The 23,471-nt window shown below is 55.6% G+C and overlaps 1 protein-coding gene across 1 annotated transcript; it reads right to left on the reverse strand.

Annotated features, from left to right (window-relative positions):
* Positions 1–11,599: 11,599 nt before the first annotated feature.
* Positions 11,600–22,925, reverse strand: CX3CL1 (C-X3-C motif chemokine ligand 1). The gene is made up of 4 exons (XM_045533650.1): positions 22,754–22,925; positions 16,672–16,792; positions 14,332–14,776; positions 11,600–14,211 (listed from the first exon to the last, which is right to left on the reverse strand). The coding sequence occupies exons 1-4, from the start codon at positions 22,821–22,823 to the stop codon at positions 13,654–13,656; spliced, it is 1,194 nt and encodes a 397-aa protein (XP_045389606.1). The 5' UTR covers positions 22,824–22,925; the 3' UTR covers positions 11,600–13,653.
* Between the last annotated feature and the right edge of the window lie 546 nt (positions 22,926–23,471).

The raw sequence follows: 23,471 nt of genomic DNA on the forward strand, positions 1-23,471 counted from the left end.
TCCAGGCTCGCCTGCTTCTGTCCTTGCTACAGCTCAGCGATCTTTCCACAGCACAGGTGTGAGCAAGGCTCTCCCCGCTCAAAATGCGTCAACGCCTCCTGCTGCCCCTCAGGGTGAAGGCCAGATTCCTGTTTACTTCTCCTTTCAACTCTTTCCTCCAGCCCCACCACCCACCACACCAATTTGTCCCAGCCATGTGGACCTTCTCTCAGTTCCTTGAAAATGCATGCTCTCACGGACTCCCAAGCCCCGGTACAGCCTGTTCCCTCGACTAGAACACTCTCTCCCACTGCCCCATCCCACTCCCTTTCACTCCTACCCTCTTTCAGAGCACAGCTTGAAATCACTTCCTTCCTCCAATCCCCACCTTCCTCTGTGTCCCCAGAGGTCATTGACTTCCCCCATCATGGCTGTCTTTCCATTGTATCATGATTACTAGACTCATACCAAAGACTGTGAAATCCTTGAAAACAAGGATCTCCTTTGTGTTCCAACTTGTCCCTCCAATACTTAGTACTCAGTAGGTGCTCAATAAAATATGTTTATCAAATGGATGAAGAGGTGAGTGGATGGCTGGTTGGGTGAATGGATGTTGAATGGGTAAATGAGTAAATGAGTGGATGTGTGGATGGATGGATAGATGGATGGATGGATGTGTAGACAGATGATGCATGGTGGATGGATGGATGGTGGATGGATATAGGGATGGATGGATGGGAAGACGAGTGGATGATGGATGGATGGATAGATGATGGGTGGGAGGATGGGTGGATGGATGGATGTGTGGATGGATGATGGATGGATACAGGGATGGATGGATGGGAGGTTGAGTGGATGATGGATGGATGGATGGGTGAATGTGTGGATGTGTAGGTGTGTGGATGGATGGATGTGTGAATGGATGGTGGATGGATGGATGGATGATGGGTGGGAGGATGGGTGGGTGGATGGATGTGTGGATGGATAGATGGAAGGACGGGTGAATAGGCTGATGGATAATGAATGGATGCACGCACAAATGCATGGATAGATGGATAGTCCCTTACAAATTTCTGAACTACAGCATTGGCCCAGCTTACATGCAGGGGCTCCTTCACCCTAGAAAAAAATTGTTGTTAATCACTAGAGTGTCCTACCAGTTCATGAGACACACCTGAATTCTTCTGTCACAGATGAAGGAGGGGAACCTAACAAAGGGCACTCTGACACTTTTTCTACCTAGTTTACAACTTTCTTGTGGGTTGTGGCCATTTTCTGCCAAACCTGAATTGCTGCAGCTGTGGCTTCTATCTCAATCCTTCTTTGCCCCAGAGGAGCCACCCCCACCTCCTGGCTCTTCACTGTCCTCCTCCCCTGCCCCCTTCCCCTCGCTGACAGCATGAGCCTGTCTCTCCACTCCAGAAAGACCTCTCCTTGACCTCAACACCCCCACGTGCGGCCCTCCTATTTCTCCTTTCATTCATGACCCAACTTCTCCAATGTGTGGTCTACACTTCCCACTACCATTTCCTCTCTGCCCACTTGTGACTTCATTAATCCCTAGCAATGTGGCTTCTGCCCCTGATGCTCCAGGGAGGCCACGCTCTCTGAGCCTCAGAAGCCCCCATCACCACGCTCTGAACGTCCCAACTCCTCACAACGGGCAGTGTGGGGAGTGGTCACCAGCAGATGCTGCGGCTGGGATCATCACCAAGAGCCTGAGTCCCAGTCCTTCTTCCACCTGTTCCTGGTTGTGTGACCAAGAGCAATTTTATGAACCTCACTCTCCTCATCTGTAAAATGGGTTTGTGATGATAGATGCTCCCTCCTGGAGTGACTGGGAGAATTAGCTGGGACGATGTATGTAAATTCCTGGTCTCCAGCGGGCTCTGTGAATCTCCTTGTGCTCCCTAGGAGCCCGTTCCCTTCTTGACACCCCAACCGCTGGGATTCGGGACACGGTTCCTTCCTGGGCACCCTGTGGCTCCTCTTCTCAGAAACATGGCTGAGCTCTCATCACAGGCAAGGCAGGGGCTCAGCGGTTACATCTATTAGTTTACTTTGTCCTCCCAGCAACCTTAGGAGATAAGAATTATTATTTTCTACAGATGAGAAAATTAGAGACCAATCAGAGTGGTTTAAGAACCTGGTCCAAGGGCCCAGAGCTAGCAGGTGGCAGAGCATGCCTGGTCCTCTGTCCCAAAGTTTGTTTTCGCCTCAAGCAACCTTCTCTCCCTCCCTGAAGTCATCTGCTCCAGATCTGTGACTTCTGGTCGGACACTCCCTAAATCCTGTCCCCAGCCCGACCACTGACTGATCAGACACCCCTGGACCCTGCCCCTTCCTCTGGCCTCTGCTTGCCCACCTGTCTGTGGGATGCCTCCGCTCTCTCTGCCTGGCAGTCTCGCCAGATCTGTCTCCCACACTGGACCGTGGGCTCCCAGGAGGCAGAAATCTGTCCCCTCGGGGTTCACTCCGCCCCAAGAACGAGCAATGAGAGATCGAGTCTCCTCCCAAACCAGCTTCCCTTTTTTCTGTTCGGCATCACCCCACCTCCCCATCAGCCCTGCCAGCCTGACACTTTGCCCTTGACTCATTCCGTGCCTCCACCCCAGTGTCACATCAGGCAGAGACTCTGCTTGGCTTCCCCACCTCCTGCTCCCTCCCGCCGGCTCAACCTTCATCCTTCAACCCGGGCAGCCTCGACACCTTCTAGGCGGAGTTCCTCCTCTCTGGTCCCTCCTGACACCATCCAGCCTGCATGCCCATATCTGGTGGGTCTCTCGCAAGCTGCTCTGGCCAAGGTGTGCCCTCCTCAAGAACCATCAATGGCTCCCTGCTTCCCTCGGCATCCAGTCCAAACTCTTCAGGCCACTCTTGAAGCCACACCCTCAGTCCAGCCCACCCTTCCCAACATTCCGCTCCTTTGAGGGCCAGCGTGTTTCCTTACTATGTGACTTGGTTTGCTGCTTCCAACCTCCTGTCCCCTTCTTGTCTGGAGTATCTCCCCATGAACCAAAGCCTACCCATCTGTCCCACATGACACGCCGTAAAAGATCAAGCAAGGTATCCCCTGCACTTGTGGGCTTAGGGGCAAAGGCTCTGAGGCAGGTAACCTGGTTTTGAATCCAGCTCTCCCGTCCACAGGTGGTGGCACTTTGAACTTCAAGTCACTGCTCTCCGAGCTCCGGTTTCTACATGCTCAAAATGAGAATAATAACAGTAACCACGTTAGGTGGCTTTGGTTCGCATCCACTGCCTCCCTGCACGTATCTGCAAACTGTACGCATTCCCGGCTTTAAATATCATCTGTATGTCAACGACTCCCAATTTCTCTCCGAACTCCAGCCTTGTGCATCCAGCTGCCTACTCAACATGCCAAGAGGCATCGCCACCCCCCAGCAGCCCCGAGATGAGTTCCTGATTGTCACCCACCCCCACACCCGCCCTGCCCCATTCCCCGCCAGCCCCTTCCTTCCGGGTACTCGGGCCAGAAATCCGGGCGCTATCCTTGGTGCCTCTTCCTCTCGCCCCCCACTTCCCATCTGTCGGCGAGCTCATGGCTCTGCCTTCCAAACGCACCCAGAAACCAGCATATCCCCGGCTTCCCACAGCCGCCTCCTGGGCGCCCGCCCTGCCACCAGGCGCCCCCAGCTCCGTGCCCTGCCCTCTGTCCTCTCCCCTCCTGTCCCTCCCCTCTCACTCTGCTCTGGCCACACTGGCCTCCGCTCTGGCCCCAAGCTGGCCAGACACGCTCCCTCCTGAGGATGCCTGCACGGGACTGTTCTTTGAGCCTGGAATGTTCTCTCCCCAGATACCTGCATGACTCACGCCTTCGCTTCCTTCAGATCTTTGTTTAACTGTCACCTTTCAGTGAAGCCTGCCCTATTCCAACCTGCATCGCACCCCTCCTCTTCCTCTGCTCTATTTTTTCTCTTTTTCTCTTCTCGCCCTCTGACACAGTATGCCATTTCCTTATTTATTACGTCCTCGGTTTCGTTGCCTGTCTCCCGCCTGCACCCCTAACCCCTACCCCCACTGGGGTGGAAGTTCCACGGGTCAGAGGCCTTTGTTTCTTCTGTTCGCTGGTGTAACCCTCGGGACAGGGTAGGCTCTCAGTACATATTTGTTGACTTAAGTGAATGAGTGGCTGAATGGCCAGCATCGTTCCTGCAGAGCACATAAACCCTTCCCGCTGAAACCCACTCTTACCAATGGCCTCATCAATGGCCTCTGGGGCCTGGCCCTCAGGACTTCCGGGCTCCCTCTGCACCCTGTAAATCAAGTCCTTCTGTTCGGTGCTACAGCCTGACTCTCTTTCCAGGGAGCGTCTGTCCCTGTTTCCAAGTTATTTCAAAGGCAGGTCTTTGGCTCCCTGATGGCACTGGGACAATTCAAGGCTCTCCCCTCGGGGTACAAAGACAGAAGTCATTGAGAAGTCACCAGTCTGCTGCTCCTAGCGTGGCAGCCTGCCTAGGGGGGTCTTCCTGCCCAGTGGGACCCTCTGTGCTGCACAGGGAAGTTTGTTCGGCACCAGGGTCGGTGCCAGGAGCTCAGCCTCCTGGGAAGAGCATCGCACCCTTTCCGAGGCACCTGGTGGGTCCGGCCTCTTTGAAAGGCCTTGGGGATCTCCCTGCACCCCTGTCCGACCTCAGCCACGGCAAAGAAGCCAGCAGGGAAAGGGGTCACGTGGCATCAGCACTTGGCGATTTGACAGGTAGCACAGTCCCACCCGGATCATGGCTCACCCCAGTGGGTGCCAGGGGTCAGGAAGGGGCGTGGACACTTCTGAGCAGAGCCTGCGCCCCCAGAAAGCCCCTTTCCAGAGAGAAGCCGGCACCTCAGCAGCCCTCTGGGCTGTGGCCGTCTGCCCCACGCACAGGGGCTTTCCCCTCAACCCCGCCTGGTCACCGCAGGGTCCCCCTTCCTGCCAGGGCTCCCTTCAGCGCTCCCAGCTCCATGGGTGGTTGGGCTCCCTCGTCATCTCTGGCTGGGCTCACTAAGGGTGTGTTCCCCGGGCGGGGCAGGGGGGAGAATGAGGACAGAGAAGGGGTGGAAGCCCACCAAGGCTGTGACCTCAGGCGGAGTCCCTAGAGGGCAGCTTCAGCACGATCCCTGGGGAGCTTGGGAGAGAGAGTTGGAAGTAAAATCAACCACAGGGATGGGGTCTGGGTGGGGCACCAGCCTTGCTAACCACGACACCCACGTACCCACTGCGGGGTTGGCAGACATATCACCCCCGTCACTGAGCCCCGCGGGCCTCTCCTAATCACCCCCCTCCCCCGATACTAGAGGAAACGGAATTTGGCATCCGTTAGTCTCATGGGCTTCTTCACATTTCGCTAATGTGCATATGTCCTTAACAATATATAGCACTGTTTACGCACATTTGTAAGCTTTACGTTAATACTACAATCTTGTCTCTGCACTTCCACATCTGGCCGTGTTGTACGTGAGGGAGTCATTTGTGTTGATATTTGCCAGTGCGTTGCTTTCCTTTCATCACTGTATGCTGTCTATTCTATACACTAACTGTACCACAATTTACTAAAAAGAAGTGGGGTGTCTGGAGTCAGGATGCCTGCTGGCTTGTTACTAAGTATGCGGCTCTGGGTAAGGTCCTTAATCTCTCTGTGCCTTTGTATCCCCATGTGGAAAATGGGGCTCCTGTGAGCATGAGCTCATGTGGGAGCTGTGGCAGGGATGACAAGAGAAGGTTCATTCAAAGGCTCACAGCAATGTCATCGGGACAGTGAACCTCAAGAGAGGAAGGCCAGTGTGCCATTCATCGGTGTCTCTGGCAATAGATGACTGACTCCCCTCCCTGTCTCTCCTTGCCACCACTTCTGTGGGTACCTGGTGGTACCTGTGTCCCTGATACCCTAGAAAGAGGGCCCTGGGCCACATGGATGGGACGCCAACTCCATCCATCTGATGGTGGTCATGGCAACGTGTAAGCCTTGAAACAGTCACACAGGCACAGGTGAGACCCAGGGGCGGGGAGAAGGGGACACCCAGAACAATGTCCAGACAGGCAGAAGCTGTGGCATTCAGAGACCCTGAGAGTCCAGGGCTGCTAGATTCCTCCCCCACCTGCTCATTCCTTTGGGGAGATTGGGAGACAGGCAGGGTCTTGAGCCAGCCCAGGCTTCCCGGGGGTCCCAGCCAGGCCTGGGGAACAATGTCTTGGCCAGGATGTAACTGTGGTTGGAGGGTCAGAAGGGCTCAGGAGTGACATGGACACATCTTCACAGATAACCTCTTTGGTCTGTGGCATCCCTTTGTGCAAATTAAATATTTCCACAAGGAAATGCCTGGAAATGTGGGTCCCCACGCAGACAGGCTGGCGTTCCATAAACTGCAAAGGGCACAGCACAGGCGCCAGGTCTGGGAGTGCCAAAGGACACACACGGCTCTGGCCCTTCCCCTATTCACCCCTTCCAGGACCTGTGTGGGTCACTGGGACACAAAGGGCAACAGGACACACTGGCGCCTACCCTCACGGGTCTCACTGACACATGGTGAAGCAACCAGGTACAGTCGGGGCACGGGTGGGTTATGACGGATGGGCACAGGGGCTGTGAGTAGTCATGGCGGGGAATCTTCATTAAACCAAGAAGTCAAGGAGGGCTTCCTGGAAGAAGTGACATGTAAGCTGAGACCAAAGGATGAGTAGGAGTTGGCCAGGGGAACAGTGAAGGGGTAAGTCTTCTCAGGGAGGGAGAAGATTGGCTTGAAGATATAAAAGAATGTGTGACCAAAGGTTTTGGGGGAGGGTGAGAATGGGGTTGCGGGCGGCGGCAGCAGGAGAATGAGGTTGGAGCCAGCCGACAAATGGAAATCCTCCAGGAAAAGCAAGACTCCGAAAGTCCCTTGCCAGTCCCTGGAGCTGTGTCAAAACACCCGATTTCCATGCCCATAGGCCCTGGGTAGCCTGGTTTGGCTTCTGGGCTTAGGACATGCTTGAGCCAAATCACCCGGCAAATAGCTGGCACTTGGTAATGCTAACATTCTCCCCCTGTTTATTCCTTGTCTGCTGGAGCCCCTCTGGGCCATTAAAACTCAACTCGGAGCACCAATGTACTTCCGAGAAACTGCAAAACCCTTCTTTCCAACTCCACTCAGCGACAATTCCAAGTAAATCTAGACAGCTGGCCATGCCGAGGCTGACCTCCATCCCATCTGCAAAGAGAGAGAAGGAGGAGAGAGAGGGCTAGATTGTGAAATGCATGTTTATTTCAGTTAAGAGGGTGTTTTCAAGCTTTTAAACAGCCTCCTGCAGATTACTGAGAAGTCATGCCTGCTTAGTTCAAGCAACAATGTATTTTTTCTTTCTGGATGCTGTGTCTGTCAGGATAGGCCAGGTGATGCTGCAGTAACAAATATGCCCAAACTCTCAGGGGCTTACACCACTCAGATTTGCTTCTTTCTCACACGACATGTCCACAGAGATTAGCTGGACTAGAATCTGCAAGGATTAGAAAGTAATAAAATTCCCTTTCTGTCCCAAGTTACCTTGCTAGTCAATGATTATGATTTATCTGTTGAGATTCATGAAGTTTGACCTTGCCAAGTGTCTTAATCCGTTGCTATAACTGAATACCACAATACCACAGACGAGGCAATTTACAAAGAAAAGACATTTATTTCTCACAGTTCTGGAGGTTGGGAAGTCCAATGTTGGGGGCAGCATCTAGTGAGGGTCTTGTTGGTGGTGGGGGGGAGTCTCTCCAGGGTCCCAAGGTGGCACAGGGTATCACACGACGAAGGGTCTCACAAGAGACAAACTGGCTTTTATCACAGACCCACTCTTGTGATAACTAGCCCACCCCCTTGGTAACCCATTAATCCATTAATCCATGAATGGATTAATCCATTTGTGAGGGCAGAGTCCTCACGACCCAGTCACCTTCGAAAGGTCCCACCTCTCAACACTGCTGCATTAGGGACCAAGTTTCCAACACAGGAACATTTTCTTTTATTTATTTATTTATTTTTGGGACAGAGTCTTGCTCTGTCACTCTTAGTAGAGTGCCGTGGCATCATCGTAGCTCACAGCAACCTCAAACTGCTGGGCTCAAGTGATCCTCCTGCGTCAGCCTTCCGAGTCACTGGGAGATGCCACTACACCTAGCTTATTTCTCCATCCTACCTTACCAAAAAAAAAAAAATCAAGAATACTGCATTTCTTTATGGATATCCTATAATTCTGTAGTCTTGTTTGGGTACCCAATAACAAAAGCGAATAAAAACAGGAAGTGTCAAACCCTTTGGAAACATCTATTGCATAATCATCGGTTCTATTTACTCACCACGGGAATGCCATTTTTCTAAGTGTTTAGCAAGTATTGTCTCATGATATCGTCGCCCATAGGTGAGTTGTTGTTATTCCCATTTTACAAAGGAGAAAACCAAGGCCCAGAGAGGTTAAATAATGTGCCCGAAGTCACATAATGTAACAGTCAGAGTCTTGTGTTCTGCTCTCATATTGCCGGGAAACAAGATGCTTATTGCAACTAATTCTGTTCTGTCCCCCAGGGACAGCAGGATTCCTGAAGCAAAGAGAAGCTGCGTCTCTTCCAAAACACACACAGCTCTGGAATTCTTCTGGGCTCAGAAGCACCCTCCCCACCGCAATTTGACCAGATTAAGGAGATCCTGAAGGGGTTCCAGCTGCTGAACTTTGCTCTCCGTGCAGGAAAGCCCGCCTGGCACTAGATCTTTTCTTAACTCCCTGCACCTGAAGCATCGTCTGTCCAGTGAAGCACGTGACTGAGCAGAAACGGACGGGGCACCGGTGGTCTCCTGAGCGCGCGTGCACGTGCAGCAGCCGCCGGGCATGCGCACACGCACACCTCCAGGACGCCTATTATTCAGCCCCAAGCTGGAAATTCCCAGCCATTCATTTCTGTGTTTTTTCTGCCTGACCTCACCCTGCCGGGGAATGTACAGAGGACACAGGGGAGCGGAGGGGACTAACATCAAAGGGCAGAGGGTGGCTACTGCCCGTGGGGCCCTGAAAGGCTTGCGGGGTGGGCTCTAAAATTTGGCAAGGTGCCAAATCCCTTCCTTTGCAGGCAGTGCGGGGTGGAGCCAGGGAGAGGCGAGGGGACGCGGGGAGGGCGTGCTGCGGCTCGCGAGTGCACGTTTCCGCGTCCCACTCCCGGAGCCTGAATTCGGTAGGTCGGCAGCGGGCTCGGGAGCCTGCACTGCGCAGACGGAGGCTCACGCGTTCAGAAACGGTGCTTAAGGTTCCGGAGTTCTGGAGAGAGACCTTGAGTCCCGTCCCAGCTCTACTGCTTAACAAGCTGTGTGACCTTGAGCAAGTCACATGTCCTCTGAGCCTCATTTTCATCATCAGTAAGTTGGGGGTCATTGTACATAATTTTAGCATACTGCCTGGCACATGGTAAACATTAAATAAATAATGTCTATGTTATTATTATTATTATTATATAAGTAATATTATATAATACTGGCCCCATCCAAACTCTGCATTAATTGTAAGAATTGCTTCAGCTAAAGGTTAGCTCTGTAACTGAAAGAGAAAATAAAACAATACAAACACTTCTGGATCCCAGGGGAACTGCCCTGGACTGAGCAGGAAAAAACGGGGCTGCCCCCTCTACCCTTGTCCTGAGCCTGCACAGGAGGCTTCAATCTTACCTAAGAGTGGATAAAAAGACACAGGAGGCTTCAATCTTACCTAAGAATGGATGAAAAGACAGGAATCATTTCATCACAAAGCCTCTGTTGGTGTTTCCTGCTGCTGGGTGGTGTGGGGGGGACAGGTTGGGGGCTGGGATGAGGTCTGCAGTGAGCTCCTTCTTTGGGGTGGGATATGGGCAAATACTAGACAAAACTGGGTTTGAGGAGAAACAGGGAGAGCTCAGTGCAAAAGGGAGAACCGGAATTTGCAGCTTTGTGCAGAGACAGCAAACACAGATTCCTGCAGGAACTGCAAACCCGAATCTCTGTGAGGTTTGGCAGGTGGTAAAATGAGCAGAGTACAAGAGAAATCATGTGTGCATCATGGTCTGTCTTTCCTTGACTCACTTTTGGTGGGGCCTTGGGCTCAGAGAAAAATATCCTTACTATGAGAGAACAAGAGAAGGGCAATGATGGATAGCAACTGACAAGGGCACAGGGTCCGGGAGCTCCGGGAGGTGGAGGGGGTGGCAGGAGACTGGGGGGCTCACCAGGGCCTGCCCCCATCACAAGGGTCAGCCGCTGCTCGGGCCCTGCCCACTGTCACCCTGGGGGAGCATGTGCCGGTGGGACCAGATCTTCCGATTCAGCTGAGGGAACGCAGGAAAGTGAGTTCATTTGTGCAAATTCCTAATTTTTAAATGTTGTCTCTAATTTTTAAAAATACCACGCAGACATTGATGTTCTGATATTTAATAAACTGCTAATAAAAAAACTCTGCCAGTTACACGATGACAAGCCATTGACTGCAAAACGAATCCCAATTCCAAACCCGTCACAGTGTGGGAAAGGGTGCATCTTACAATCCATGAAATATTGTATATCAGTAGCCTGGGCGTGGCCTGGAGCACTCTTGTGCAGTTTCCAACCTGCACAATTGTCCACAGCAGCTTCTATGATGCCATCCCAGGACACTGGAGGGCTTAGGGGCCACCAGGAGACTCACACTTGAGTCACACCTATGAACCCTCACGTCCCTTGAGAAGAAGTGATCCCTCTTTGATCTTTATCTGAACCAGGAATGAGTCAAGGTGTAACAGCATAGTGGCCCCTCCTCCCACAGATGTGGAAGCGTAAAATTGAGAGTGGGGAATATGTTACAGAGGGAATGGCCTGAAAAAAATGGCAAAACTATTTTCCGTCTCTTTAAAACGTCCCCACTCTTTTTGGCCTGGCCTGCATCCCTGCCTCGGGCAGGGAGAATGTCTTTTGGTCTTTGTGTTACAGGGAATAGCTCAGTGGGCCCAGGGGGGCAGAGGTCACAGGCTTTGTCTTTGACAGAGGTGGGATGATTAGAGTCATTAACCCAGGGGCCTAGAACTGAGGGCCTCCCTGTAAAACCTCTGTATTTCTGTTTAGGTTCAGGAATTTGGATTTGAGATGAGAGTCCACTATTTTTCCTCTTCTGCTGGCAAAGTAATAAACTTCTCTTTTCTTCTCAAACCACTTGTTCTTGTGCTTCTGATGGGGCCTTGAGGACGCGTGCTGAGCTTTCAGTAACAAAGGCAGCAAATAGGAAAATGTGGCCCTGTTTGTCCCCGGGGGTCACTACTGACAGTGATACCAGGGCTCCTGAGATGGTGGTTCAGCAGGCAGGGGATAGGGCTGCACAAGGGATTCTGAGTCCTGCCAGGGTAGGAGAGGTCTCACACCCACATTTATGCAGGATCAGAGAGGTAAAGACACTGGCCCAGCATCACACAGCTGGGCAGAACAGAGCCAGGCCAGGGGCCCAACCCTCCTCACTCCCGCCTCCGATGCCCCTTCTGAAGAACTTCCTGCCCTCTGCCCCAGGGGGGCTGGAGACAGGGCTCTCCAGGGCCGACAGAGGGTGTGTTGGCCCCTCCGTTTTTTTTGTCCCTCACCCCGAGGCCCTGGTTGCTGGGCCTGTCCCAGAGAAACCACGTTTATTTGATTCACAAGACTTTTAAATTTTATTAGTAAAATACAAAATGGCACGGACATTAGTGATGAGGGTTGGAAAAGTAAAAGGATCAACCTACTCTTTCCAAAGTCTCCCCAGATTGTCCTCCATGTCCTACTTTGAGGAACTCACAAAGTCCATGGAAGGGGGACCAGCTGCCCCCAGCAGCTTCCTCACAAAGGAAGGGAGCCCTGTCACCAGGTGTCCCATCCCTTGGGGCTCTCCCAGCGGGGAGGAGCCAGAACAAAGTGCATTCAGACCTGCTCCCACCCTCTCTGAGCCATCGGAGCGACTCCACCTGGACCAGGCCCTGAGCTCCCCAAGCACACTGTGCCCTGCCCAGCACGGGCGGGTAGGAGGCCAGATGGGCAGGGCGGTGCGACTTCCCTCTCTCCGCAGATCAGAGCTGTGTCTTCTTCCTCAGAGCACCCGTCTGCGAAGGAGTGTGTCACTGGCACCTCGGGTGGAGGGCAAGGGTCACCCTTGGGGAAACCTGCCGCCAGGGACCCCGAGGGCTGAGTCCTGCAGGCCCAGCTCCAGCCGTGGGGCACCGCTCAGCTCAGGCAGCTGCAGCCCCATCGGGCATGCCTGAGTCTTCCGCAGCCAAGAAAGGGAAGCAGCCCTGACTCTGTGCCCACCACTTCCCCTCTCCTGCAGCGCCGCCCCCTCCCCAGGCAGCGTCCCTTTCAGAAATAAACAGGGGGTTCATGGAAAACAACGTGGAAATCCCTGGCCCTGCCTGCAGTGAGGGCAGAGATCAGGAAAGAAGGTCTTGGAGTGCAGACGATAGTGTTTTCAGGGAGTGAGAGAGGCGGAAGGAGAACCCGGGCACAGGGAAGAACCCGGGGCGTGTGGGACCACAGGGGACATGAGGCCCAGCGCCTGCACAAGTCCCTGAGCAGCATCGGGAGGGCAGCTGCTCCTGAAGCTCTTCCCTGGCTTGTTTCACATGTCCTTGTAGCCCTCTCTCCTCCCTCGCCTGTCCCTCTGTCCCTTGGTCCTCCTGGCCGGGCAGAGCTCAGGCTGTCTCAGTGGCTAAGTCTGGGAGGGGCTTCAGAGCTGGCCTCGGCTCCACCCACTCCCACGTGGGGACCCACAGGGCAGGGCCTGAACTATCAACCCGCTCCCTTGCAGGCCCTCCCGGTCACAGGGTCCAGCGACCAGTCTGACTTGTTGGCAGTGACAGTCTAAAGTGCTCTGCCAATAAAGATGGTGGGCTGCATCCCGGGTCTGGGAAAACGGTCTTGGGATCAGTTCGTGATGTCAGGGGTACAGGTAGTGCCACACATCTGCCATCCTTCTTTCCGTTCACAGATGGGATTAGCTTGGTGGGCCGGCGGGGGGGCGGGGGGGGGGCCCGGGACAAGAACCCGGCCGTCAGGCTCAGAGTCAATGTTCCTTGACTACGCAGCATGGACCCAGGAGGAAAGCCACCAGATAGCTTTATCTCCCCTTGCCACGATGCCTAACCGAGGGCAGAGCTGTCCCTGGGAGCACCACACTAGCTTCATGCAGGAAAAGACACGTCACCAGCTGGGGCGTGGGCTGTGCACAGAGGATGGGGGGAGATAGCACCGCAGGTGGCCGGGGTGACTGGCGACTGCAGCAGGACCAAGAGACACGATGGGGTCAGAGGGAGTGGGCACAGGGGCCTGGCTTGATGCTCGTTCGTGAGACGGGATGACATGGTGCCCACAGCGAGGTGTGGGTGGGGGGGCTGGGCATTCAATAAATAATCGTCCACTGGGGCAGGGACAGTGTCAAAGGAAACCTCTGACCAGCCAGCAGCAGAGGAGAGTTTTGGGATTTGGGGTTGAGCTGGGAGGCCACTCCCTCTGTCCCCGTAGGCCGAGAATGGTCGAGGCCGGCCTCCTGGGGTGTGCCCGGGAGCTTGGGGCAGTTCACACCTAGAGGACCACACCTCCCCGCTGTGGTCACCCCAGCTCAGGCCAGGCTGTTGGGTGAGGGGGGTATGAAGACAGGGGACCCCAGGCAGCTGTCTGAGTCAAATGGCTGGATGCAGGCGGGGGCGGGGGGGCAGCTCACACTGGCACCAGGACGTAGGAGTTGCTGCCACAGCTCCGGGGAACGTAGCGAAGGCTCTCCACCATCTCCCCCGCCACCTTGCGAGGGCAGCCCTGCAGGCTCTGGTAGGCGAACATGGCCACCCCCAGGCAGAAGAGCAAGCCAAGGAAGGCCAGCAGCCCCACCGCCTGCCTCCGCGTGGCCGCCTGGGGGTCAGGGGCAGGGGTGATGAGGACGCTCAGCCTCTGCGGGTCCACGGTGGCGTGGATGGGCTCCTCCGCCTTGGGGGCCCAGCTGCCTGAGGCCACCGGCTCCCTGCTGGGGGTCGCTTCAGAAGGGACAGGGACCACAGAAACGTGGGCCATGCTGCCGGGCTCCCAGTCCTGGAAAGCATCCGTGTGAGCCGGAACGGGATCCATCTCCTCGGGCCCTGGAGAGTTCTCCGGCCGGGGGCTCTGGCCCTCCGCGCTCACAGCATGGCCTTCAGCCCCAGCGTTCTCCTCCAGGGCTGGGTGGGAAAGGGTGGGGGCCCAGGTGGTGGGGGCCTGGGTGGGGGGGACCTGCGTGCTGGGGGTCTGCGTGGAGGGAGCTTGGGTGGTGGGGGTCTGCGTGGAGGGAGCTTGGGTGGAGGGGGCCTGGGTGGAGGGGGCCTGGGTGGTGAGGCTCTGCGTGGAGGGAGCGTGGGGGGGTGGGGCCTGGGTGGAGGGGGCCCCAGAGGTCTTTTCCTCGGCCCAGAGGCCGGTCCCAGGCGCGTAGGCTGCGGAACTCTGCCAGGCGGTAGCAGTGGAGATGGCAGCCAGAGTAGAAACTTCAGTGTCCTCAGGCCCTCCATCCCGAGCCTTTGAAGTTGGGGGGAACCTGGTCCCCGAGGAAGCAGACACTCCCACTGGCAGCTCTGGGGAAGTCCCCAAAGCCCTGGGCACCTCCTGGGAAGACGAAGTCATCTCCAGACCACGGCTTTGCACGGTGGCTTCAGGCTCTGAGGCTACAGACGAGTACATTTCCTCGGGGCCAGTTCGCTTCTCGGTCCTGCCGTCAGGAGCAGCCTGGCTAGATGCTCGGTCTAGATGCTTCATGGCTTCTTGGACCCATGTCTCCTTTGGATCAGCGCAGAAATATCTGTGCCGCTTGGTCTCCAGGCTACAAGGGAGGAAGACAGGGACCCAGTGATGCCCAGGTACCGGCAACCCAGGCCGGGGGGCGCGGGGGCCCAGCACACATGCTCAGCCAGTGCACAGAATCTTGCTGTCCCTGCGCTAGCTGTGAGGCCTCGGGCAACTCAACCTCCTGAGCCGCGGGGTCCTCACCTGAGAAAGGGGGATGGCAGTGCCTGCCAGTCACAGGGTGACCAATGTCCTAAAAAAACTGGGATGGAGGGGGTTCTCAGGATGAGGGACTTTCCATTGTAAAACCTGGAAAGTCCCAGGCAAAAGGGGACAAGTTGATGACCCTACTTCTGTGTTATTGTAAAAAAGGCAAATTATGTAAAGCACCTGGCTCAGAGTAGGAGATCAGTCACAGCTGAAAATAATAATAATGTTAATAATATTGTTACCATTAAGGCAGGGGGCTCTGGGCTGTGAGTCTCCTGCTTGGGAGGGGACTTCACAGACGTCCTCTGATGCCAGGTGTATGACAGGTGAGCTCCAAGGTGGGACCCCTGCACTCCGGAAAGGACGCTGTGTCGCAAAGTCCTGTCCCCTCTCTCCCTGTTTCACGGCTACGGGCTGCACTCTGGGCCCCTTCCCTCCTCCCGTAGTGCATGTCCTCGGGCAGAGGGGGCTCCTGGGGAGCTGGGGCCACATAGCGTCTATGGCAGCCCCGCGGGACGCTGAGTGCCATCCAAATCTTGAACTTCTCTGAAGCTGCGTGTGGCTGGTTCACCACCTAGACCACAGCTCAGAGCTGACTGGGGCCCCCGTGCCACGCCACGGCCTGTGCTTGGCATTTTTCCTGTGTTTAAACCTCACGCCCATCCTGCGAGGCGGACACCACACGCATTCCCACTTCACAGATGAGGAAACAGAGGCTCAGAGAGGTAAAGTCAATGCACCTGGCTCCAGGAGGCCGTGTGTGACCGTTCAGGCCCCCCTGGGCGTGGCGACCCCTCCCCACCTCCCACTTCCCCTTCATCCAGAGGGCCCGTGGGGGAAGCCAGCCTTGGCTGTGAGCGGAGAGGTCAGGCAGGAGCACACTCTGTCCCTTGCCCGTCTTAGAAGCTGCACAGTCGAGAGAGGAAGCGCGGGACTTCCTTTAGCTCAGCCTAGAAAGCAAAGGGCCTTTCCTGCTGCCAGGCACCTGGGCCCGGCTAAGCTGCTTTAGGGCCGGAAAGTCAGTTCTGGAGAGAGGCCTCAGGGCTGCGCAATTGGGCAGTACCCAGGAGAGTCCCCGGGAGGAGCAAGTGACCAAGATGACCAGGGCTCCCCAGCAGGCAGGGGGAAAGTGGCCCAGCGTATTCACCCCTCAAAGTCTCACAGGGGCCGTCTCCTCATCTGTCAAGGGGAAAGGACGATCTCTGGGGCTGCTGTGGCCACACCCTGCCAAGCACGTTAGTTATGCTGTGTCCCTTCATCCTCCTAGCTACCCACTTCACAGACAAGGAAAGCAAGGTGCACAGGCTAAGCGATGTGATCAGGGCCCCGCGGCCAGGGAGAGGTGAAGCCGGGATTTGTCCCCGTCTGTGGAGTCTGGGACCCGCACTGTGCAACCGCGGTGCTGTGCCGGCCTGTGAGCTCTAGCGGGTTCCAGTGCTGTGCAGCATGTGCCTCCGCCCCGGAGGAGTGATCGATCACCCTCAGTGGCTGCCCCAGGCCACAGGCCAGGGCCACTCAGAAAGCCACCCCCACCTTTGCCATGTGGCACAGAAAGTAAGGTCAGTGAGGTGGCCGGCAGGCCGGGAGCAGGAGGACTGTTTGCTGAAGACTTTGGCTGGCAGCCCAGGCCGGGTGCGGTGGGTGCGGACAGGGAGTAGCAGAGCCCGGGGACTGTCCCGAGGGCCTGGTGGGAAGTGGACAGGCCTCGAGGGCGGTACCTACATGATGGCACGTTTGCCACACGACTCCTGGTTTCGTCGATAGCCGATGAGTAAATTCACGTTTAACTCCGAGGTCATCTTGTGGCACGTGATGTTGCATTTCCTCACACCGAGGTGCTGTCCTGAGTGCACAGAGGCCCCCGGTCAGCAGGGCTGTCATCGGGCATCTGGCTCCCAACCCCACGCCCGCTCGTCCCGGGCACACCCCCCAAGCCAGAGCCACAGCCCTGCACCCTGGCCCTTGACCCGGCCCGATCCTCCTCCACGCGTCTCTGTGCTGCAGTTTCCCCACGTAAAATAGGGACAAAAATAGTATCTTCCTCATCGGCTTGTTGTAAGGATTAAAGAAAATGAATTCTTATTTATAAAGCTCTTTTTGCCTGGCACATATGAAATGTTTCCAAAATTACGTTGCCGCAGTTGGTCTGTCGGAGAGACGGGTCTGAGAAGGACTGGGACCTGCCTGAGGTCACGCAGCCAGCGTGTGATGGGGACAGTCCTCCCACCAGGCCTGGCTCCTGCTCCCTCCCGGCCTGTGCCCTGCCCGTCCCCCACCCCTGCCTTTCCCCTGCAAGTCACCTGCTAACCTCTGCCCCACACCCCAGGTACACCCGTCCATTCTCCTCAGGCTGTTTCATGTTCATGGATTTCCACAACCTCTGAGACACACCAGACCCCTGTCCCATATCTCATTGCCCACCCTGTGACACGTGCACACGTGTGCACACATGTCAACAAACACAATGGCACATGTACATACCCCGCACACAGAACCCCATAAAGACGTACATAGGACTAGGCACATGTAGCAGATAATACACTTTTTTAAACACGTAAGTGCAACCGCCTGCTAAGAAAGGTGGGGTCTGCTGAGCAGATGATCTTTTGTTCTACCAGTGACAGCCAGAACCGGTTCAAGAGCAGTTGCTGGAAGGTACTGAATCATCCTGCTTATGGGAAGAGGCATCTGGAGTTCCCAGGCAAGAGGAGCAAGGGGGAAGGTTGGTGACGGGGGCATGGCTGGGTGGGCAGCGGCACACACTGGCTGGCTACCATGTGTGGCCAGAGAGAAACCCCAGGCTGGGACGAGGATGACTGCACCCAATTATTTGATGTAAACATTTGAAGTTGTTTGCATTGCATTTCCCCCTTCCCCCTTCCCCTAAAATCTCCAGAAAAATTTTTTCTGCCTGGTGTAAGCTCAGGGAGGATGGGTATGAAAAATAAGGAAGAGCTTGAGTTTCAGATCTGGGTCAAGGCTCCGTCTGGCAAGAGCAAGACCCCAGAGGGGTTTGGGAAGATCTAGAGGCCAGGACTTCCAGGGCAGTGGAGTCAGGCTGATCTTCTCCAGCTGATCTCTGGGACTGGAGCACACATTGTTCGTGCACAAATGCTTATATGCGTGTGGCCATGCTAACATACTCCGCTGTCTCAATACAGACACACACAGACTTTCTAGAATCTGCCGCCTCCCCTCCCATCACTCCCGCTTAGCCTTGGCCCACCTGCCCATGGAAAGCGTGGTTTGGGGCCTGCAGGGCTGGGCTGGGTCATTGAGGGGCAGCACGAGTGGCTCCTGGGGTGGGCAGGACCCTCCCTGAGTCACACGCTGTCCTTTATCTCCGAGGAACCAGGATATGAAAGTCACTATGCAGGCTGGCCACCCCCTTCTTCCCCATGGGACCTCAGAATGACTCAGCTGCAGCCTCGCCACGCTCTGTTGAGTGGAGCCGGGTGGCAGTCCCCTAGACTGGCCTGACAGATGTCTTCCTGGGGAAGCCCCAGAAAAAAAGGTGCCCCTGAGTGACCTGACATAGGATGACGAAAAGGAGGCTGCCCAGTGGGTAGAAGGAAAGGTCCATTCAGTGGGCCCCACATCCAGCATGGGGAAGGCCACTGCCCGCCTCCAGGGCTTTAGATAGCCACGAAGTCACCCTGTCCCCAAAGTCCATGCCCTCTGCCATGGTGCCTCAATGCTCTTGACCAGGCTCAGTTCTTGGTTCTGCCAGGAAGGGGCACCTGTCCCTTCTCAGAGCTGAAGTTTTCTTTTCTATAAATGGAGATAATGCCTCATTCAACCAGCCATCTATTATCTGTCACACGAGTGTCAGGAGGGCAGGGACCTTATTTGTCTTGGTGTCACAGTCTTTCTCAGCATCAAGTATAAGGTGGATACGCGATAAATATTCATTGAATGAAATTATGTCTCAATCTACTTATTCCTCTTTAATGCATCTCTCTATCGTCTCATCCATCCATCCTTTTGTCAATCTCCTACCCATGCCCCACCCACCCACCTCTCTACCTCCCACCTCTCTCCGCCTACTCATCCCCCATCCATCCGTCTACCCACTCCCACTCACCCACCTGCCACCCATCCATCTTCCACCCCCTTCATCTCATGCACCCATCCATCCATCCCTCACCAGCCCATCCTTCATTCATCCATCCATTTATCTACTCCCTCTTGTCAATCTCCTACCCATGCCCCACCCGCCCACCTGTCTACCTCCCACCCTTGTCTACTCATCACCCATCCATCCATCCACCTACCACCTGTTCATCCTTCACCTCCTTATCTCACCCACCCATCCATCCCCCACGAGCCCACCATTCATTCATCCATCCGTCCACTTCCTGATTCAGCCAACACTGGCTTGAATCACTTTTGAATACATACAAAGCCCTCTTGTCCTTAACTGGAGCTCTGTCTCCCACAGTTGCTGGTGCTGAGGTTGGAGGGTGCACCTCAATCCCAATAAATGCTGTCAGATCACCATGTTTGTTCAGTCAACCAACAAATGCTGGTCTCTCCCTCGTGCCCTGTGCTGGGTGCTCTGAGGCACAGTGGGGTGAGCAAGGCCCGCCACTGCCCTCAGAAGGCTCCTAGCCTGAGGGGCAGGTAAAACACCCCCATGAAGTATCAGAGCTTTTTTTGTTGAGCACCTACTATATATCAGACCCTGTGTTTAGCACAGGCACATCTGCTCTCATTAATTCCCAACATTCATGCAAAGGGAGTATTGTTAGCCCCATTTTACAGATGCAGAAGCGGAGAGAGAATCAGAGAGGTTAGAAACTTGCCCAAGTTCACACAGCTGGTTAGACACAGAGCTGGTTTTTCACCGAGCCCCTAAAGATCCCACTGTTCTAGGCTGCCTTAGACACCAAGTAGAAACACTATGTTCCAGAACATACCACAAGTGTACTGAGGTTTACATGAGGGAGAGACCACTTCCAACTGCAAGTGACCAGGGGAGGCATCTTGGAGGAGGTGTCCTTTAGGCTAGACCTCAAGGACAGCTAAGAGGCTTACAGACAGGAATGTCCTGGATCTCTGGGTGAGGTGATAGAGGGAGGGCTTGAGCCATTGCTCAGCTGTGTGTCCTGGGAGAGTCACTTAGTCTCTCTGAGCCTCAGTTTCCTTACCTGTAAAATGGACGTGACAGTACCTGCTTCACAAGGTGGTTGTAAGAATAAACATTTTTTAACGTCTGGAGCATTCCTCCCTTAGAGAAGGGTTTCTCAACAGTGACACTACTGGCATTCTGGGCCAGATGAGCCTTTGTTGTGGGGGCGTGTCCTGTGCACCGTAGGACGTGTGGCAGCATCTTGGCCTCCACCCAGTAGATGCCAGGAGTACCCCTGAACCCAATGCACTGGGACATTTGTACCAACCACAACTATCCCCAGAAATTGTCAAATGTCTCCCGGGGGGCGGTGCAGAATGACCCACTGAGGACCACGGCCCCAAAGACATCTGCGTGGCTCACTTCCTGGCCCTCCTCAAAATTGTGCAGATGCTGCCTGCTAGATGAGGCTTCCTTAAAGCCCCTCTGTAAAATGTCAACACCTCCCCTCCCTTCTCTTTATTTTTTTTTTTTGATCACAGTGCTTTTTTCCCTTCTAACAGACCAAATTGTTTACTGATTAATTTTGTGTATTGTCTGTCTTCTTCAGTCAAATTTCAGCACCCTGAAGGCTGAGATCTTTGGCAATTTATTCATCGATGTGGCTTCAGCACCTAGAGCCGTGCTTGTCACATGATAGGTGTCCAATACATATTTGTTGAATGAATGCATGCGGAACTGCATGGTGACATATAAAACCCTAACCAACAGAGAGGCAGAGGAATTTTTATTTAAACTCGACAGAAGCCTAGATCTGACACTCTGGATGTATCCTCCCCTGCCTTCCCTGTCCACCCCCACTGCTAATCAGGGGTGCAGACTATATGAGCTTAAAACAGATTTTTTTTCTCTCTCTTTCTTGCCGGGACTTGAGTGGGAGTGAATGCGTCAGGGCTTGGGGAGAAAAATCCTCTGCTCTGACTTGTGTCTGCAGGTTTGTTATATAAAGCTCAGGAGCTTCCCGCCTGCCACAGCCCCACAAACCCACATTTGGGGACTGACGTAGCTGCCCTGCACCAGCCAGGGAAGCCATCACGAAGCCCCAAGCCTCCTCTCGGGGCCCCCCCCAGCTTCCAAACCACCCCCTCGTCCTGCAGGGGCTCTCAGGGGGTCTCTCGGAGCCACAAACGTCAGCGCTCGTGAGGACCCCCAAGGTGGGCCTGGTCAAATGCCCAGTTTTACAAAAGGAGAAACTGAGGTTCAGAAAGGTTGAAATAGTGCCCAGTATCTCCGAGCAAAGTCAATGAGAAGATTAGGGTAGGAGCCTGGTGGTCCTAAAGCCCCAGGCTGCTAGTCAGAGCACCCAGGACCCCTTTCAATCCTAGCATAGGACCCCCCTCAGCTCAGTAAAAGTGATCCTCCTCCTCCCTCTTCCAAAACCCCGTCATAGACATTGGAACCTCATCAGCCCACCCCACCCCGCCCCTGGAGGTAATAGCTATATTAGGTACAACAGCTGGGACCAAGGAAGGCCAGACCCTGCTCAGAGTCAGAGTCACACAGCAAGACTATCACAAAGCGGCCTCCATCTAATTCCCCATCTTCCAGTCCTTGCTGCCCACAGACGCCTCGGGCCTTAGGGCCCAAGCCCCGAAAGCAGGCAGCCGGCAGCGATTCATCCCCGCTGCCCCCTCCGCGTCCCCCCACGCACCCGCTTCCTGCCACACTGGTGAGTCTTTTCCATGGAGATAGCCTAGATTAGAAGCTGGGGGCTGCTTCGCACGCTCCCAGATTCTCTGTGTGCCCTAAGGCAGAATCCCACTTTCTCTGAGTGCCAACCTGCCAGATGACTTGGGCACCGCCGGAGAGGGGGCTGACCAGTGGTTCGCGGAGGCAGCGTGGCCCACAGAGGTCGTGCGCCTGCAACCGCCCTCTCTCCTGCATCTGGTCCCGTGAGCCTTATCCTCTCCTGCCCCACTTGCTGGCTGTGCACCCTCAAGCCAGTTTCTAAACCTCTCTGGGCTTCTATCTTACCCGTATCAGGTGGGATGGATAACACTATGCCCCACCAGGTCCTGGGCTCCAGTGAGCAAGTGACTGGAGGCGAAAGCATTTTCTAAGCTGTGCTTGGAGGACGGAAACAGTGTGACAGGGTAGACATAGGCAGAGGGACTGGGCTACAGACCAGTGCAGCAGCGGGAGGCCAGCCCCATCCACGAGCTGCGATAACCTTGACCTTCACTGGTCCCAGGCCCCCTACTCCTGGGGGCCTTGAAATCAGGGCAGGAGGAAGTCCTAACTATGGCCGGGCCTGGGGCCAGGGCTGCAGGTTACACATTAACCCCGGGTGGGGAGACCCGGCCCACTGTCAGCCAGGGCTGCCCACCCCCACACCCCCCCAGGAGCCTCTGCAGGCTCCCCGCAGCCCCCTCCCTCGTGGCACCCCCCACACCTGGCTCCCTCGTGCCTCCCACACCACCTCGCAAGCTGCTGGGCAGCAGCCACCTTGCTCGCTGGGCCAGGCAGGGACAGTTGCGGAGACTGGAAACCTTGCCAGCACTGCATCCGGGCGGGCCGGGCCCAGCCCCCTCTCGCACAGCCCTGGGGAAGGGGCTGTCGCAGACCTTCGGCCCTACCCAGGCAGGGTCTGGGGCCCCAACATCAGGCCTGAGGACCAGAGCAGGGGCTGGGGGGCTCGCTACCCTGCTTGTGCCAAGTCCAGGCACCACTCACCGGCCAGCAGGACGGTCAGATGGCAGAGCACAGCCACGCGGAGCAGCCACGAGAGAGTCATCGGAGCCATGGCTGGGGTGGGCGAGGGTCCGAGCGAGGGTGCGGGAGAGGGCCACGGCAGGCGGCTGGGGCCACGCGACAGCTCAGTGCTGCTGCTGCTGCCTGAGCTCTGTCGCTCTTTATAATGGGGCTCACTGCCTCCGCCTCCCGGCCCCCGCAGGCGGTGGGAGGAGAGAGGAAGGGAGCCAGTGTGCAGCCGCTGGATTCCTCAGGATGTTGCCAGGGAACGAGCTGGCTCCCGGCTCCGGGAGGGGGCAGTGGCAGGGGGTCTTGGGCGGCTGCTCACCCTCCTCCTCCTCCTCTGGACTGGGACCGGCCTGGGAGGCTGAACCAGGCCTGCCAAGGTTCAAAGGGCCCCACCCTCCCCTCTACACAGCCCACCGCCCTGCCCGGAGCTGGCACCCACCACAGGATCTATGTGGCCCTAGCCAGAAGGACAGAGGGCAGGTGACGAAGAGTGCTGGCCACAGGCAAGCCAGGAAGGCCTCGGCGCCCTGCCAATCTGGGTCTGACAAGCTCTCCTTTGGTCTGGGGGATATCTCTCCCACACCATGATGGACCCCCCTTAAAATCCCAAGTCCTGAACTGTGGGCTGCTGGAGACCTTGCTCATCCATGCCCCCCTGAGCCCAGCAGGGCCCTGGCAAACAGCAGAGGCT

Source organism: Lemur catta, chromosome 20, assembly GCF_020740605.2.
Source record: "Lemur catta isolate mLemCat1 chromosome 20, mLemCat1.pri, whole genome shotgun sequence".
Classification (NCBI taxonomy): Eukaryota; Metazoa; Chordata; class Mammalia; order Primates; family Lemuridae; genus Lemur; species Lemur catta.